This window comes from Schistocerca serialis, chromosome 12, assembly GCF_023864345.2.
Source record: "Schistocerca serialis cubense isolate TAMUIC-IGC-003099 chromosome 12, iqSchSeri2.2, whole genome shotgun sequence".
Classification (NCBI taxonomy): Eukaryota; Metazoa; Arthropoda; class Insecta; order Orthoptera; family Acrididae; genus Schistocerca; species Schistocerca serialis.
In genome coordinates, this window is record NC_064649.1 from 79,157,917 (window position 1) to 79,170,444 (window position 12,528).

Here is a 12,528-nt window from a genome sequence, read left to right on the forward strand (position 1 = left end):
ATACAAATTTAGCAGTTGTGCAGCGTTGCCATATTCACTAGTAATAAAATAAAGTTTGCTAAATCCTGGTAAAGCAGCCCCTGTACTAGACAGGATAAACACTAGTGGAAAGAAAGAAAGGAAGAAAGAAAGAAAGAAAGAAAGAAAGAAGTAATGCTGTTTTGTAGACAAATTGAACAAAAACCAAATCGTGATTGGTTGCTACTGTATATTATCACAGGACAGTCACAGTTTTGCAAAACTGTCAATATTTGATGGGATGCTATTAACTGTAAAATATTGCAGATATTTTATAATAACTGTAAGATGGGAATGTGCATTTCACTCCAGTTGAAAGAAGTTTCATTTCCATTTAGTGTTTTTCATTATTTTTGCAGTGTAGATTGTTGAAAATGTTTGATTCTTTCATAACTTTTGTATAGCACATTAATTCTGTGCTAAGCAAGATGTCTTTTTGTAGATAATGACAAACTTTTGGTACTTTTTAATGCCTTTTCTGCTCTCATATAATTAATAGAGCCCAGATACTCCCAGTGTGACGTCTTCTGCATAGGCTGGCATGCACAATAGCTTTATGGTGTGGCTGACACCCCTAACAACATGTGATGGATGATGCATTGTTAGGACCGAGGCTTTCAGCAAGCGACATCCATTTATCTTGTGTTTTTAATTTAAAAGCCCCTGAAAGGGAAACAAAAACAAGGGGCAGGTTTTTCTGATACTGCCACTACTAAAAGTACTTTGGTGAGGACAGTTGAGCAGTTTTTATTGAATTTACATTAACTCATTAATTGCTGTGAGCTTATCTTTGGTCAAGTCTCAAAAAGGTTAAATTGTATCTTTTATTCAAGTGTCTAACTAGACAAAATATTAGGAACAAGGAATTGTATATAGTTCTCATGTCTAAATTCAGGACTGTAACTATTGTAGACTGATTAGTAATGGCCATAGACACTTTTACTACTCAGATTGTAACTGCACACTGACAGATAATAGTTTAATTTAGTAGGGAAGCTTTCTTTTTGAAAATAAGATCCATTCTCACACTGAAAGATGCATAACTATAATCATGGCCGGCTATAAATGAGTATCATAATGTCTGCATGTAGCTTAAACGCCAGGAACCTATTTAGTTTTTATAATGGACTATCCAGATGCAGAAACGTATATAAAATCAAATTCTCTCTTAATATTGCTGTTGCCACTACAACACTGATTACTTGTGTTGTTTCTGTTGGATGTAGATAGTAGTCAAATTTTTGCTGAAACTTGGGGTAGATACTTTTGCTACATGAAGTATCATTGTGCTTAAAATACACAAAAATGTCAGTAATATGATATATGAGATGTATGTTACATATGTAAACTTATGTGATGTGCCACTACATCTACTGTAGCTACTTTAACAAATCTTCTACACAAAACTTCAGAGAGAATCGTAATGCCATGGTATACACATTACCTTATTAAATTTAAGCGCAGAAAAGTGTGTAATTTAGTATACTTGCTGAAAACTTGTCATATTCCTCTTGTGGGTAGTGGGAATAAAGTACTGCACATCTCTGTAACATAATTGACCTTGGTGACACAGGAGCCAAGTCAGAGGACAAGCATGCCCCAGGAGCAGGGTTCAAATCCCCGTCTGACCATCCAGAATTAGGTCTAAATTCATTAAGCATAAATTCATTAAGCATAACTCTGGAACTGTTACTGTGAGGAGTACTTGCCCAAATTCATTTCCCCCACTTTTCCCTATTCCTTTGTCAGCTTGTGCTTTGTCTCTGATGATTTTGATCTTGCTGTGTAGTTAATTCTATTCATTCTTTCATGTCTAAAATAGAAACTACGTTAATTTGAAGAAAGAAGCACTAAAATGTATTGCAAATTTTTATTAAGAGATGCATTTAGCGTAGTGGATATTTCATTGAGACAGTAGTAGTTCAGTGACTTCAGAGAATTGACCATGTCAGTCACATTTTTATATTTTTGCTCATATGTATGTTAATAACACACACAATTATAATTTTATGCTGCTTATATTGGACAGCAGCAGTATTGAAGTATTAATTTTCCTGTAAATACTATGTCACCAAAGGTTGAAGTTTGATAAACTGAGACAATTAAGATTTTTGTGTGTGGGTTGCAGTACCAGCAACTTCAAATGTACCTTCAAGGGATATTTTGCTAAGGTCTGTGACTGAGAACTGTGTATCAAAGTTGCTTTTAATGTAGATTGAGACCATACCATGTGAAATATTTGTTCTGCAATAGCTAACAACTAGCAAGTATGCATGAGGAAAACAAAAGTCTTCCTTCAAGCCAGCATTGCAGTAAATAGACTTTACCTCTAAGAGATTGTAGATTTATATGAAGAAGGAGAAACTTGTTGTTGACACTGAAAAGTATTTTGATTTTTCTTGGTCTTCATTTATTTTCACTAGATGGACTAGAACAGCACAATTATGTGAATGAATTGATCTACTGCAGTTCCCTCTTACATGTGATTTGTACCCCTCCTTCCTCTGTAATGTTGATTTCTTTAAACAGGAGGTAATGAGCTTGACAGAAAGACTGTCTTTTAAAACCAGTCTTTTGCCTTCATTTATAATTTTGTTTATCTATTGACAGAAATTTCTTGCCATGGTCATTTAGATGTTCACCATATCACTACATTGCATTTGGCATAAATGGAACAGCATTGTCTGATTTTAATATTATGTATCAGGTCTGTTTGTCAACATGTAAATTAAAGATTAGGTATCATCACAAAAACAGTGTTCATCTTATTTATGTCCAAACAAATTCTTGGAACCTGTCGGAAATTTCCATTACAAACTTCTAGGACTTGTAGAGGGGAGTGAGTACATAATATTTTGAATAGGAACCCGTGTCTATAAACATTACATTTCTGTTCTACACCAGTTTCAATTCAGATGTATGACACATCTACTTTTGCTTTAGGAATTGAATTAGGTGTGACACAGTACCATTATTAGGTAACAATTCAAAAGGAAATGTAACAAAACAACCATTTATTACTTAAGCACATTTGTTTGTATTAACACTTAAACATTTGGTGTTTACATTATTCCAAAAGAAAAAAGAACCCAGCATACCTTGTGTACAGAACAGTACTAACGCATTACAACAGCAGCTCAATGTGGCTTCCATCAATATTGTTACAGACATTGTATCTATGGAGCACATTCTGGTACACACAGTCCTTGCCTCCTGGCATCTCTTCAACTTCTTGTGCAGCAACCTGAACTCTTGTGAGCAAATCTTCCTCTGTCTGTACAGGAGTCTCACAAATTAAACTTTGCATACGACCCCCCAAGAAGTAATCCATAAGTGTTAAATCCCGCAATCGCAGTGGCCATGCGGGTGGACCACCTAGGCCTATCCATCTTTCACCATTTCTGTTGAGATGTCTCCAAACCGCACATCTGAAGCAAGGTACTGACACATTTCCTGATGGACATTCGGTGATACATCATCCTGTCTACCCTATTGCATATCAGGACAACCAACTCTGACCATTGTAGAATGGAATCATACATTTCCAGATGTGGGTTCCTGTTCAAAATATTGTGTACTCACTCCCCTCTACGAGTCCCAGAAGTTTGTAATGGGAATTTCCAAACACCCTGTATAATTTTTGGCTTTATTATGTGCTACATTGTTTGCACTAGTCACACAAACTGTATAGTTACTGTCCTTTAGTAAATTCTCAATAACATTTTTCGTCCTCACGCCCTGTGTGTATCTTGAGGAACAATCACATGTCAATACCTAGAGATGCATGTATTTGTGAGACAACAATTACTATAGAAAAATAAATGCATAACAAGATATACTGCAGCAGCATTTTATTGTGAATTATCTCGGATGGTTATATTTCAGAACAGCTGAAGCTGCAACGCAACCTGGATAATTACAGCTTCTTACGCAACAGCAACAATCGCTGCCACGGTCCTGACAGTATAGACGATCGACACGATTTCCAAGTCACCAGGGTTTGTTTACTTTCTTTACACTTACTAGTTTTTAGTGGTTTTTCCTATATTTTACAGCTTCCATAAAAATTTCTATTATAAAACTAGATATAATCCTAAACAGTCAGCACCCAGCTTGGTAGAAATCAACTATGTTTTCTTTAGACATTATAAATCATAGAAATTTACAATTTCTGATCAAAAGTAACCAAACACCCTCATGTAATACAGATTGATTGCTACATGTTACAAGAGACAGTCCTATCAGTATAAAAGGAGCCAGGGAGCACTGTACTGTCAGTAGAGTAACAGTAGCAGCAGCAGCATTGGTCACTCAGGTTACCTCAGTGACTTACAAGGGAACATCCCCATCGCACCCCCCTCAGATTTAGTTATAAGTTGGCACAGTGGATAGGCCTTGAAAAACTGAACACAGATCAATCAAGTAAACAGGAAGAAGTTGTGTGGAACTATGAAAAAATAAGCAAAATATACAAACTGGATCGTCCATGCGTAAGATAGGCAATATTAAGGGCAATGTGAGGTGAGGAGTGCCGTGGTCCTGTGGTTAGCATGAACAGCTGCGGTACGAGAGATCTTTAGTTCAAATCTGCCCTTGACTGAAAATTTTGCTTTCTTTATTTTCGCAAAGCTATGATCTGTCCATTCGTTCATTGATGTCTCTGTTCACTGTAATAAGTTTAGTGTCTGTGTTTTGCGACCGCACCGCAAAACCGTGCGATTAGTTGACGAAAGGACGTGCCTCTCCAATGGGAACCGAAAACATTTGATTGCAAGGTCATAGGTCAACCAATTCCTCCACAGGAAAACACGTCTGATATGTTCTATACAACACTGGTGACAGCATGTGCGTCACATGACAGGAATATGTTGTCGACCCACCTAACTAGTATACTTAGCGAATGGGTAAAAAGATTCTTCTGCCTTGCCCGATTTAGGTTTTCTTGTGGATGTAATAATCACTCCAAAAAAAGTGATGAAAACATAAGAGTTTGTCACATAAACTGAAAATAAAAAGTTAAAATTTTCGGTCGAGGGAAGATTTGAACTAAAGACCTCTCATTCTGCAGCTGTTCACACTAACCACGGGACCACGGCGCTCTTCGTCTCACACTCCCCTTATTATTGCCTGTATTACACATGGACAACCCAGTTTGTATATTTTGATTATTTTTTCATAGTTCCACACAACTTCTTCCTGTTTTCTCGATCGGTCTGTGTTCATTTTTTCAAGGCCTATCCACTGTGCCAACTTATAACTAAATCTGATGGGGGTGCGATGGGGAGGTTGCCTTGTTAGAACATGGACTAGTCATTGGATGTCACCTAATTCACAGATCTATGAGGGACATTTCAAACCTTCTGAAGCTTGTTAGTTTCTCCATGTGATGATTCCGCCACTGTTTGTTGAGTTACTGAAAAATCGCTCCAGTTGCTGTTGAGAACATTGCTGATTCCACTATTGTATTCTGACTGATTTGATGCAGCCCACCGAGTTTCTCTCCTGTGCCAGCCTCTTCATCTCAGAGTAGCACTTGCAATCTATGTCCTCAATTACTTTCTGAATGTATTCCTCTACAATTTTTACCCTCTACAGCTCCCTCTAGGTCCATGAAAGTTATTCCATGGTTTCTTAAAAGATTTCCAATCATCCAGTCCCTTCTTCTTGTCAGTGTTATCCGTATATTCCTTTCCTTGATGATTCTCTGGAGAACCATTTCATTCCTTACCTTATCAGTCCAGAGTATAAAATGACATTATAAAGGCTGAATAGTTCGCCATTCAGCCTGTATAATGTCATTTTATACTCTTATCTGTACTTATATTCTATCTATATACTCTAGCTCAGCATTCTTACCCGAGCTGCCAGAGTTGGCAGTCATGTGTGTGAGGTGTGCTTGCTTGTGTGAATGAATGGTGTGTATTTCTCTTTCTTGTTCTGATGTAGGCTATGGCCGCAAGCTAATGTGTAAGTGTTTGTAATTGTGGCTGTCTGCTACTTAATATGTCATTTTTACATAAGTAGCGGTCTATCTTCTCCTACATTGTTGATATTCCTACTTGTACTTATAGTATACAGATGGAAGCCATTTTTCTCATCTTTTGTTATATACAATGTTTATATATCTGCCATGTTTATGGCAATTTTCAGAGCTATTAGAAAATGTATTAATAGACAAGGTGTACAACTTAGCTTCCACCATTTTTTCCCCAACATTTGAGGATTTAATGAAAGTATTTTCCATCGCTGGACACTACTTTCCCCCATCTTTTGGGCAGTGTACGAAACCCGCATCAAAAAAATTTTTCTTCTGTTGAAGCGATCCACGAATCGATCCGATTTGTGATTTCTTTGTGAGATCAAAAGTGTTGGTCAGCCAGGTCATGCACCATTGATCTAAACAGGTGATAGTCAGAGGGAGCAATATCTGGAGAATATGGCGGGTGAAGTACGACTTCCCATTTTAACGTTTCCAAGTACGTTTTGACCTCTTTTACAATGTGGGGTCAAGCGTTGGCATGCTGCAAAATCACTTTATCGTGCCTCTCACTGTATTGTGGCCATTTGTCTTTTAATGCTCTGCTCAAATGCATTAATTGCATTCAATAATGAGCACATGCGATTGTTTCACTTGGTTTTAACACCTCATAGTACACGACACAGAGCTGGTCTCATCAAATGCAGAGCATGATCTTGGAGCCATGAATATTCAGTTTGGCCGTTGACGTGGAAGCATGGCTGGGATATCCCCATGATTTTTTGCATTTAGAGTTATTGTAATGAACCCATTTTTCATCCCCAGTGACAATGTGATGCAGAAATCCCTTCCGTTTTTGCCTCTGAAGCAACTGTTCACAAACACACAAATGCTGTTCAACGTCTCTTGGTTTCAGCTCACATGGGACCCAAGTTCCTTCTTTCTGAATCGTGCCCATAGCCTTGAGACATTTTGAAATGGCTTGCTGTGTCACTCCCACTAATCATGCCAATTCTTCTTGAGTTTGACACAGGTCTTCACTAAGCAATGTCTCCAATTCTGCATCTTCGAAAACATTCGCTCACTATGCCAGACTACGACATTAAAATCACCGTTCTTGAAGCATTCAAACCACTCATGACATGTTCTTTCATTAATAGCGTCCCTACCATATGTACTTGAGAGCATTCGCTGAGACTCAGCTGCTGTTTTCTTCATATTGAAACAAAACAGTAACACCTCCCGCAAATGACAATAATTAGATTCGTAAACTGACATTTTCAATCAAGAACAACTTTATGATGCAGACACAAATCGACTAATGTTTGAATGAGGTTATGTTGACTGAGGTCCAAGCTAACTGCCTGACGTCTGCGATTTGTTTCTTTCGACCGCTACTTACCGTTGTCGCCACCTATCGGCAAATGGCACAAGCAAAGTTGTACACCTTGTAAAAGCCAGAACTGGTTGTTGTTGTTGTGGTCTTCAGTCCTGAGACTGGTTTGATGCAGCTCTCCATGCTACTCTATCCTGTGCAAGCTTCTTCATGTCCCAGTACTTACTGCAACCTACATCCTTCTGAATCTGTTAAGTGTATTTATCTCTTGTTCTCCCTCTATGATTTTTACCCTCCACACTGCCCTCCAATGCTAAATTTGTGATCCCTTGATGCCTCAGAATATGTCCTACCAACCGGTCCCTTCTTCTTGTCAAGTTGTGCCACAAACTCCTCTTCTCCCCAATTCTATTCAATACCTCCTCATTAGTTATGTGATCTACCCATCTAATCTTCAGCATCCTTCTGTAGCACTACATTTTGATAGCTTCTATCCTCTTCTTGTCCAAACTATTTATCGTCCATGTTTCACTTCCATACACGACTACACTCCATACAAATACTTTCAGAAACAACTTCCTGACATTCGATGTTAACAAATTTCTCTTCTTCAAAACGCTTTCCTTGCCATTGCCAGTCTACATTTTATATCCTCTCTTCTTCGACCATCATCAGTTATTTTGATCCCCAAATAGCAAAACTCCTTTACTACTTGAAGTATCTCATTTCCTAATCTAATTCCCTCAGCATCACCCAACTTAATTCGACTACATTCCATTATCCTCGTTTTGTTTTTGTCATTGTTCATCTTATATCCTCCTTTCAAGACCCTGCCCATTCCATTCAACTGCTCTTCGAAGTCCTTTGCTGTCTGTGACAGAATTACAATGTCATCGGCAAACCTTAGAGTTTTTATTTCTTCTCCATGGATTTTAATTCCTACTCCGAATTTGTCTTTTGTTTCCTTTACTGCTTGCTCAATATACAGATTGAATAACATCGGGGAGAGGCTACAACCCTGTCTCACTCCTTTCCCAACCACTGCTTCCCTTTCATGCCCCTCGACTCTTATAAGTGCCATCTGGTTTCTGTACAAATTGTAAATAGCCTTTCGCTCCCTGTATTTTACCCCTGCCACCTTTAGAATTTGAAAGATAGAACTGGTAGTAGTACAGTCACTAAAGTTCTCAACAGGAACTGGAGCAGTTTTTCATTAATTCTTCTAAAGCTGCACGGGTTGCCTGTTTGCGATGTGATTGTGAAGCAGAAACATGAAGAAGCAACCACAGCTGAAACAGGATCAAGCAGACTTCATGTACTGACACACAGCAACAGTAGAGAACTGTAGAGAGTGTATTTAAAATATCACATTAGTTCAGTTGAAAGAATCATTTCTGACTTCCAAAGTGTTCCAGCAGTCCAGCTAGCACAATGACTGACTGTGAGGAGTTAAAAAGAATGGGCACAGTGGCCAAGCAGCGCCTTATAAGTCACATATATTACCAACCACTGCCAACTGATGTTTGTGATGGTGTAAAGAGTGATGGCACTGGACAGTGGATGACTGGAAAGGAGTGATTTGAAGTGAAGAATCATGTTTCATCCAGTGGAAATTCATTGGAAATGTTTAAGTTGGGTGTGTGCCTGGAGAATGTTACCCGTCATCATGTTTTGTGTTGGCAGGGAAGTACAGAGGAGGTGATTTTACAGTGTGGGTGTGTCTTTTCTGTTTAGGTTGTGATCCCATATTGCACATAAAAAGACGCTAAATGTAGAACGATATGAACACATTTTATAGTGGGGATGGTTGTTGATAGTATCAGCATAACAGTGCATCCTGTCATAAAGAAGCTCTGTGGGGCAATGGTTTGTGGACAGTGTCATACGAGAGGCATTTGAAAAGTCCGTGCAAAAATAAAAACTACTTATGTGTTTGGGGTAAACCTTTTTTATTCTTCAACAGTCTTCTTTTAGACACTTTGTCCAATGTTATTCTTATTTGTTGATCCCTTCCAAATAATAGGAATTGTCCAAGTCTGCAAAATAGCAATTAGTTGCTGCAATCACCTCCTCGTTTGAATAAAATCTTTGTCCTGCTAGCCATTTCATCAAATTGGGGAACAAATAGTAGTCCGAGGGAGCCAAGTCTGGAGAAAAGGGGGATGTGAAACGATCTGGAATAGTATTTCCAATAATTTTGCGACCACAACTGCTGAGGTGTGTGCTGGTGCATTGTCGTGATGGAAAAGGACTTTTTTGCGGTCCAATTGCCGGCATTTTTCTTGCAGCTCGGTTTTCAGACAGTCCAATAATGATGAATAATATGCATCTGTAATAGTTTTACTCTTTTCCAGATAGTTGATGAGGATTATCCCTTGCGAATCTTAAAAGACAGTCGTCATAACCTTTCCGGCCGAAAGAATGGTCTTCGCCTTTTTTGGTGCATATTCTCTGTTGGTAACCCATAGTTTAGATTATTGTTTGGTCTCAAGAGTATAGTAATGTATCCATGTTTCATCCACAGTGATGAAACGATGCATAAAATCCTGTGGATTCTTCCTGAACAGCTTCAAACCATCCTTGCAACACTTCACACAATTCCATTTTCAGTCAAGCATGAGCAATCATGGAACCCATCTTGCAGATAGCTTTCTCATGTCCAAACGTTTCCGCAAAATATTATGTACCCAGTCATTCGAGATGCCCACAGCACTAGCAATCTCAAGCGCCTTAACTCTTCTGTCATCCATCACCATATCATGGATTTTATGAATGGTTTCTGGAGTCGTAACCTCCTCAGGGCGTCCAGTACGTTCAGCATCATTTGTGCCCATATGGCCACTCCGAAAATTTTGAAACCACTTATAAACTGTTCTAATCAAAGGTGCAGAGTCACCATAATGTTTATCAAGCTTCTCTTTAGTCTTCTGAGACGTTTTGCCTTTCATAAAGTAATGTTTAATCACCACCTAAATTTCTTTTTCATCCATTTTTTGACAATCACTCGACTTCCATGTTTCACACGAATGCCAAACACAACGAAATAGCCCAACATGGCTGAAACTTGGTGTGTGTTCTTTCCAAAGATGCTACTAACTAAACATGACCTGTATACACACCAGTGGTGCCATCTCTCGGACTTTGCACAGACTTTTCAAATGCCCCTCACAGCTGAAATGGACTGGTCTTCCAGAGTCCTGACCTGAACCCACCGAAACACCTTCAGGATGAGTTACAACATTTACTTAACAAGAAACCCCAGCATCCAACATCACTACCTTCTTGTATTTCAGCTCATGATAAAGAATGGGCTGCCATTCCTTCGCAGACATTCAGCCATCTCATTTGAAGTGTCCCCAACTTAGTGCAGTCCATCAAAAAGGTGAAGGTTGGGCACACTCCATATTAATGCCCACAAATATGTGTCCTGATACTTAAGATCAGATAGTGTATGACCAGGCATTCAAATAATAATTATAAATACAGGAAACAAGATAGAAGGTGTAATGACAGTGTTGGTTCAGTGATGTGGGAACCGAAAATTCTCACTGAAATATGCACAAGAAAGATAAAAATACCAGCTTCAAACCAAAGCAACTAAAGTGCCTACATCGATTTTAAGCTTGCATGTGTGTTATTTCTCTATGTGTAAGGCACGGAAGGTACTGTTCTCTTGTCTGCATGTTCGGTGTGAGATTGTATCACTTAAAGAAAGATGGAAGAATTGCAAGCATTCGGACCCAGTAATTCTTTCGTCAAGAAATAGACAGCAGCTACAGATGGAAGAAAGAGAAAGTGTAAGAGAGACAAGTCATTCAGATCCAAGGACTGAGATGAACTGGAATCAATAACTTTCATTTTTAAGTTCTACCATGCTCTATTCAGCTGTCCCTGTTTTAAATCATAATTCTGAATGAATTTAAGGTAAATACTTTTGACAAGACTCATATCATCTGTAATTCAGAAAAAGAATGTACAGATGATCTGAGTCTTGTCAAAAGTGTTAACCCTTTTTGTTTATACCTATTAAGATCTTCACTCTGTTAGCAGTTTTTATTACTAGTAAACCTTCACTTTCCCAATATTCATATGGTTCATATTTCATTTTGGGCTAACCTTTTTGACACAACATCTGCAGTGGTTTATAGGTGAACATTAAAACATTAGTGGTTTTATTGTTAAATACTGCTGTGTATGTATTTCATATAAAACTCCTTTACTTTCGTTTTGTACAAGTATGAGATGATGGGAAAGAAATAATGTGTTGTCTTAATGGTTTACAAAAGAAGATAATTTAAGATTACACTACTAATTTTGTTGCAGAGAGCTATGGATATGCTGGGGTTCATGCAGGACGAGGTGATGAGTGTCTTCAAGATTGTTGCTTCCGTACTGAAGCTAGGCAACATCACTTTTGTGCCAACGAATAATATTGATGGCACAGAAGGCTGTACTGTAAACAATGATTATGGTGAGAATTTATACTTTCCAGTATTGTTTTCTACCAGATAATATGTTAAAAATGAGACAGTTCTTTCAACTGGTGGCATACTAGCTAGAATTACAAAAAATATATATAATTTTTATAACTTTATCATTGGAAGCTACGACCAAATGTTATTCATACACATCACATCCTGTTGTTCTTCCACAATGCTGTGGGTACAGTTCTGAAACATTATTGTGAGGGAAAGGCAACACTTCACAATATAGAGGACACATTGAGCAGCAACTGGGCACATAATGCAGTACTATAAAGTTCTGGGCGCAATGTAAAAAATGGAAGGAGTAAACATAATAGTTCAACTGCTGCTCTGTTGATAGGCACAGAAATTAGTGTGATATCTGTGCTAAGTTTTTGGATAGTGTTAACTGATAAACAAAAATGTACACATACACATATGTGACTGCATTGTCCCAGCACTGTAGCCCAGCTGCTGAAACCGAGTTTTGTTACCAGAAACAAAAAACATTAAGGAACAAATGTGCTCGGTAGTGAGTGTAAGAGTTGCAGGTGTCTTAAAGGCCCAGGACTGGGCCCAGTCAGATGAGACATTTTTGAAATATATCCCTGTGGTCACACTACACATGTCTGAGTGGCAGCTGAGTTCATTCCATACCTCCTGTAGGAACATCTTGTCATCACAGTGACATTGATGCATTCCATGAGCAGGTCCAGTGTTATTAGCAGCAGTGG

The 12,528-nt window shown here is 38.4% G+C and overlaps 1 protein-coding gene across 1 annotated transcript in view; it reads left to right on the forward strand.

The window, feature by feature from the left end:
- LOC126428433 (unconventional myosin-Ib) overlaps positions 1 to 12,528 on the forward strand; it is an 852,237-nt gene that overhangs the window by 624,996 nt on the left and 214,713 nt on the right. The window contains exons 10-11 of the mRNA XM_050090358.1: positions 3,904 to 4,016; positions 11,655 to 11,802. Of these exons, the coding sequence (XP_049946315.1) occupies positions 3,904 to 4,016; positions 11,655 to 11,802 (261 nt within the window). The remainder of the gene's footprint in view (positions 1 to 3,903; positions 4,017 to 11,654; positions 11,803 to 12,528) is intronic.